This window comes from Mastigoproctus giganteus, chromosome 3, assembly GCF_048544385.1.
Source record: "Mastigoproctus giganteus isolate SK-2022 chromosome 3, ASM4854438v1, whole genome shotgun sequence".
Taxonomy (NCBI): Eukaryota; Metazoa; Arthropoda; class Arachnida; order Uropygi; family Thelyphonidae; genus Mastigoproctus; species Mastigoproctus giganteus.
Window position 1 is genome coordinate 88,898,324 of NC_143577.1, and position 7,446 is coordinate 88,905,769.

Sequence of the window (7,446 nt, forward strand, 5' to 3'; positions counted from 1 at the left end):
TAGTCCATGTGCCATTAAACCTCAATACAAACCAAACGAAACTTATGTAAACTCTAGAAGGAAGGGGATGAATAAGATTGGGCCACTTGATATCAATGGTTCAACTGTTGATGATCCTGCTCAGGTAGCTAACAAACTAAATGAATATTTTGTATCTACATTCACACAAGGAGTTATTCAGGGAGGGGAAATGCCAGAAGTGTATTCAACTCTGGCAGTAAGCTAGATAAAAAATAAAATCTTGTAATAACTGAGAATAAAGTGGAGGAGAAATTGTTGAAGATAAGCACAAGAAAGGCACCTGGGGTGGATGGAATCTATCCAGTTATATTAAAGGAGGTGGCAAAGAAAGTAAGCAAACCCTTAGCCATAATTATGAGAGCTTCCCTTGACTCATGGGAGGTACCCATGGACTGGAGAAGTGCAAATGTGACCCCAATCCACAAAGGAGGATCAAAGGGAGACACAGGTAATTACAGACCTGTTAGTTTAACTTCTGTTCCAGGGAAATTAATGGAGGCACTGGTTAAAGAAGCATTGCAGGATCATCTAGACAAGACTTCAGTTATAGATCGGACACAGCATGGGTTTGTTAAGGGGAAGTCTTGTCTGACTAATTTGATTGGTTATTATGATGTAGTCACAAAGGAACTGGATGCAAAGAATAACTTTGATATCATATATTTGGATCTTAGAAAAGCCTTTTATACTGTTGCACATGGAAGATTGTTGCACAAATTGGAGCAGTGTGGCATTGGAAGCAAATTGCTTCCAATGCCACACCATCCCTATGAATAAAGGGATGGTTGAGTGGGAGAAGACAGAGTGGTAATCAATGTACACTGCTCTACGTGGACTAATGTTATTAGTGGAGTCCCTCAGGGTTCAGTGTTGGGTCTATTGTTGTTTTCTGTATTTATAAATGATATTGATGATGGTATATCAGGCTTAATGTCCAAGTTTGCAGACGATATGAAGGATGGCAGGGTTGGTAAAGACACTAATGGCAGTACACTCTGTGGTAATGTATCAATTCTGTGGTACCACACTGACAGTGGTAGAGAATGAAAATGACCTGGGGGTAATTGTGCAGGCAGATATGAAGTTTTCTGAGCAGTGCAGACGGTCTGCAAGAGTAGCTCATGGTGTCTTGTCAGTGATATACAGGAATTTTTCTAGCAGGATAAGGAGGTGATTATCGCCTTGTATAAGGCAATGGTCAGGCCACACCTTGAGTACTGTATACAGGTCTGGAAGCCTTATTTTAAGAAGGATGTAGAGCTGTTGGGATGAGTACAGAGAAGGGCAACAAGGTTAATGAATGGAACAAAGTGTTGCTCTTACGAAGAAAGGCTTAAGTTTTGCAAATTACTGTGTCTGGAGACTAGGCACCTGCAAGGTGATCTGATTGAGGTGTATAAAGCCTTGAATGGTTTGAGCATGCTCAATGCTGATAGGATTCTTCCTCTTGCTCAGAATAATCGCCTGAGAAGGCATAAATTCAAATTGAGGAAAGACAGTTGTAGGATGGATGTGCAGAAGTTCATCTTTAGCTAGTGGGTGGTTGATTGCTGAAACAAACTTCCATCTGTCGTTGTAGAAGTTTATAGCTTAAAATAGATTTAAGGCAGAACTTGACAAACATTTGGAATGAGTGAAATAAGGGTTTTTTTTTTGGCTGATGCTATATAAGCTTGCTTTCTTACATCATGTGCCCTTGCTAATGCTTCAAACTCCACTGGTGCTTAAGTGTGGGCCTGATTTTTAGCTGCATTATGGATTAAATAGACTTTTGGCAGCTATTCTGAGGAAATAACCACAATTTATAATATTGGAAAAATTAATTCAGCACAATCGAATGGATGAATGAGCCTTTGAGACAGAACCCATTTAATTTTTACCAAGATATTTTACATTAAATGTGATCAAATTTTTAAAAAAATTCTTGAATTTTTGGGAAATTTAGGTATAAGAAGCATTTTCCCTGTAATTTGATGATGGATTATTGGGTACACTAGTAGGTGAGGAAATTTCTTAGGATGTTGATGTAAATTTCTTTGAAGGAAAGAGAAAACTAAGGTGAGCACTGGAATAGTACTGAATAACAAGTTGATTTAGGGATAAACAATGCCAATAATGATTTAACCACATAAGAAGTATATTTCACCTTTATACAGTATTCAAAATGTAGTCTGACCATTGTTTTTTTTTTATAGAGGGATAATTATCTGTCTTTAACAAGATTCTTGTGAATTAGCAGCATCCTCCCCCAGATATTTTTCTTGCAGTCTTGTTTTACTGTTGAGAGAATTTCATATTGGACAATTCCATGACCCAACATGTTTATCAGTTTTAATTGTACAGTTCTCCCCCACCATTCATCATGGGATTACTGTGATCCTGATGCAGGACCTTTCATTCACCTCTACTAGTATTAAGCCTAATTGCTATTTTTCAGATCAGAGGTGTAATTTGTATAAGGCTTGTTGCAATAGCATTCCTAATTGTGTTTTTAATAATCCTGCCCAATTTAATATCATTACTTTCGATTACTGTTACATATGCTGGTTTTGATGTACTTATGGCATTATAGCATTGTTTCTGTAGGAAATAAAAGTTTGTTCAAAGAATTTTTTTATTAATGAAGGGATTCCAAATTTTAATAAGTGGTGTAGTAGTAGTAGTAGTAGTAGTAGTGGTGGCACATGATGCAAGAAAGCAAGTGTAGGAGCTTATGCAGCATCAGCCAAAAAAAAAAAAAAAAAAAAAAAAAAAAAATCACACCATTCCCTCCAAATGCCTGTCCAGTTCCTCCTTAAATTTATTTAACCTATCAACTTCTACAACGACAGATGGAAGTTTGTTCCAGCAATTAACCACCCGCTGGCTAAAGGCAAATTTCCGCACATCTATTCTACATCTGTCCTTTCTTAATTTGAACTTATGTCCCCGTAGGTTGGTAATCTGAACAAGTGGAAGGATCCCATCAGAATTCAGCGTGCTCAACCCATTCAAGGCCTTATAGACCTCAATCAGATCACCGCGCAGGTGCCTAGTCTCCAGCCACTGCAATTTGCAGAACTTAAGCCTCTCTTGGTAAGAGAATCCCTTCATTCCCCTCACCAATCGTGTTGCTCTTCTCTGTACACGCTCAAGCAAATCTACATCCTTCCTAAAATGAGGCCTCCAGACCTGTACGCAGTACTCAAGGCGTGGCCTGACCATTGCCTTATACAGAGGGACAATCACCTCCTTTTCCCTGCTAGCAAAATTCCTATATATCATTGACAAAACCCCATGACCCGCCCTAGCAGCCTGTCTGCACTGCTCAGAAAACTTCATATCTGACTGCACAATTACTCCCAGGTCTTTTTCATTTTCTACCACCTTAAGTGTAGTACCACACAGTTGGTACGTTTCTCTGGGGTTATTTCTACCCATATGCAGTACTTTGCATTTGTCAAGGTTGAACTTCAGTTGCCACTTCTTAGCCCATCTGCCCAAATTATCTAGATCCTGTTGCAGTAGCACACTGCCATTACTGTCATTAACAACCCTGCCAACCTTTGTGTCATCTGCAAACTTCGACATTAAGCCTGACATACCTTCATCAATATCATTGATAAATACACAAAACAACAGTGGACCCAACACCGAACCCTGTGGGACTCCACTAATAACATTAGTCCACGAAGAGCAGCACCCATTGATTACCACCCTCTGTCTTCTCCCACTTAACCATCCTTTTATCCATTGTAGCAACTTACCCTTAATACCATTCTGCTCCAATTTGTACAGTAGTCTTCCATGCGCAACAGTGTCAAAAGCTTTCCTGAAATCCAAGTATATGATATCAAAATTATTTTTTGCATCCAGTTCCTTTGTGACCACATCATAATAACCAATCAAATTTGTCAGACAAGACTTTCCCTTAACAAACCCATGCTGTGTTTGAGTTATCGCTGCAGTCTTGTCTAGATGATCCTGCAATGCATCTTTAACCAGCGACTCCATTATTTTACCCGGAACAGAAGTTAAACTAACTGGTCTGTAATTACTCGTGTCACCCTTCGATCCACCTTTGTGAATTGGGGACACATTTGCACATCTCCAGTCCGTGGGAACCTCCCCTGAGTCCAAGGATGCTCTCATAATTATGGCTAAGGGTTTGCTTAGTTGCTTTGCCGCCTCCTTTAAAATAACTGGATAGATCCCATCCACCCCAGGTGCCTTTCTTATGTTTAACTTCAACAATTTCTCCTCCACTTTGCTCTCAGTTATTACAAAATCATTAAGCACACTGCTACAATTTGATAACCTTCTTCCATTTTCAAACTGTAATGATTCCTCACGTGTGAATGTAGATGCAAAATACTCATTCAGTTTGTTTGCTATCTGAGCAGGATCATCAACAGTCGAACCATCGATGTCAAGTGGTCCAATCATATTCATCCCCTTCCTTTTAGAGTTTATATAAGTAAAGAAATCCTTGCTGTTTTTCTTAGCATCTTTTGCCAAAGATTTCTCGTAATCCGCCTTTGCCTGCCGAACCTCCTTTGTGACCTGATTACAGACTAGCTTATATCTGCTACAGGCTTCTGCGTCGCCTGATAATTTATATGCATCCCATGCATTTTTCTTCTCTGTCACGAGTCTCATTAGTTCATTTGATAACCATTTAGGCCTAAACCTTGAACGATATTTCTTAATCGGTATATAAAGTCTAGTAGCTTCCACGATTAATTCTTTGAATGCTTCCCACTTAGAATTTACTGTTTGTAACATCGTCAGTTGATCCCACTGTACAGAATTTAAAAACTGTCTGAGACCACTGTACTCCCCTTTACGGAAGCAAAAACCCTTTCCTTTACCCCTGACGGTAGTTACCTCTTTGAGTAAATCCCACTTCAGCACACTGTGATCACTGCCACCTAGTGGTTCCTTTATCTGCAAATTCTTAATACACGAATGATCACTGCTGATAACCAGATCAAGAGTGTTACTTTCTCTGGTTGCCTCTCGAACATGCTGCTGCAGAAAACAATCATCCAATAACTCCACAAAAGTCTGACTAGTGTGTGAGTGCCCAACCCACAAGTTCCAGTCAATATCTGGGAAGTTAAAATCCCCCATTATAAGACATTCTGATTTACTGGCCCACTCTATTTCTCTGTACATTGTTCATTGTACTCATTCAAGTCATTAGGCCTATAACACACTCCTACTCTTATTTTTCCTTTCGCAGTGCTTATCTCACACCAAACTGACTCAACAGAGCACTGTTCATCTATATTAACTGGGTGCACTTCCTTTGATTTTATGTTTTTCTTAATTAACAGCATAACACCCCCTCCCTTTCTGTCCTGTCTATCCTTTCTGTACACATTGTACTCCCCAAATTCCAGTTCTGCATTCCTTATATCTTTGTGACACCACGTCTCTGCTATCCCAACAATATCCGCCTTTGATGTCTTGACCAACACTTCAAATTCATCAAATTTATTTTGATGAATTTGAAGTGTATTTTGCTGTGTGATGTGATATACTGAATAAAATGCTATTTATAATTTAGTGAAGGACTTCATAAATTATCCTGCACTACAGTTTTAAATATAGAACTGTGGCAATAAATTATCAGTACCTGTTTATTCCTGGTACTGATTATAATCAGTATTGGGAAGCTAGTTTCTGATTTATATTTCAAATTTTTACAATATATTGCATATTTTTATACAAAGGAATCTTTGGAATAAACTACCCCAGGGGCTCACATCTGGTGAGTATGGGCTTGGCATACCCAGGGTCCTGAGCTGGATATCATCATTTTTCCCTTTCTTGGTGATTCCCTTCTACTTCTCTGTCTCTCTCAGGGTAATTCAGAAATTTTTTTTTTTTTTTGGCTGGTGCAGTATAAGCCTTAGGCTTCCTTGTACCATATGGCTAATAATAATAATAATACAGTTTATAGTAAAATATTAAACTGTTTATAACAAGTTTTGTATACTGTGTATAATTCCAAAAAAAACTGGCATGGAAATGCTTGTATATAACATCGGGTGATGTGCTCTAACAGTAGTACAAAACTATAAGAATTAAATTTTAATGTAACTTTTAAACTTCTTAACAAGTTAGAAAAATAAACATGCATGTTTGATCAAAATAATAAAACCTACAACCTTATCACAACTTTGAAACAAGAAATCAAAAACGACTAAAATTTACATAAACTGACCAACTTTTTTGCAGCTTAAAAAAAAAAAAATGTGGCTACTGCATTAATACAGACTAATGTGAATTAGAAACAGGAGTTAGTTTAAAGTAGGGCAGATTTTTCATATTTTTGATAATTAATATTTAAATAATATGTAATAGCAGAATTGTCAAGTTCTTTATTCTACACCACCAGTCCGGTTGTATATTCTATTACCTCTATTAAGCAGCATAACTTTCAAGTTATGTGCTACTTATTAGAGATAGACCGGATGACATGATTCAGTATGGAATCCGATAAATGTTACCAGTTTATTAAGTAATTATTTTTTTTAGGAGTTTAACTTAATATAATACTTTTGAATTATAATAAATAAATATTAAGATCACAAACAAATCCTCTGCTTTTGCAGATTAACTTTAGCTTCTTGTTTCGTGAAAAACTATTTATGGCAATACTAATGAAGTGCACTGGCTGGTTAAGAATTCTGATAACATGTTAAGATCAATAATTGGTATAATAAAGAGATTTTTTTTTTTTTTTTTTACTAGGTACCAAGAGTATTTATTAATGGACGTTGTATAGGAGGTGCTCGAGAAACAGAACAACTTGATAAAAATAATATGCTTCTAGGCCTAATCAAGAAATGCAGTATTCTAAATCAGTGATCATTGTTCAGATTAGCAGTAAAACTTTTCTTTGAATAGTTTTATTTTCAAATATACATAATAGTGCTTTTTTTACATGAAAATTAGTACCCAACATATTGTATACAATACATTGAGCAGAAATTATTTATAATTTGTGAAACAATTTAGATGAATTTGTTAATGTGTCAGTAAATAACAATAAATTTATGATATTTAATTTGCAGTTTGACCTGGATTGTCACTTTCTTGAAGGGAAAACTAAAATATTTAATTCTACTATGCTCGAGTAATATATATATATATATATATAAAAAAAAAGGTGTAATGTGAAAATTTTAAAATTTATGTTCTTTTTATTTTAAAATATTAGTGGAAGCAGATTTAAACCCAGACATTTCCAACTAAACAGCAGATTTGGTTGGAAAGGACTGGGTTTGAATACCTGCAGAGACTGTAGTAATTACTTTTTTAACTTCCTCTTGCTCACTTATGAATGAGGTAGACTAAATTTCAGCAGTAACCATCTGTAACAATCAAGTCCTCTGCTAGCACCTTAATGATGGCAGTACTGTTAGTAACTTTGAG

The 7,446-nt window shown here is 36.6% G+C and overlaps 1 protein-coding gene across 1 annotated transcript in view; it reads left to right on the forward strand.

The window, feature by feature from the left end:
• The window catches only part of LOC150088145 (uncharacterized), a 57,486-nt gene extending 50,502 nt beyond the window's left edge, over positions 1–6,984 (forward strand). Inside the window, exon 4 of the mRNA XM_090370589.1 lies at positions 6,763–6,984. Within this exon, the coding sequence (XP_090226715.1) occupies positions 6,763–6,879 (117 nt within the window). The 3' untranslated portion in view covers positions 6,880–6,984. The remainder of the gene's footprint in view (positions 1–6,762) is intronic.
• Positions 6,985–7,446: the final 462 nt, after the last annotated feature.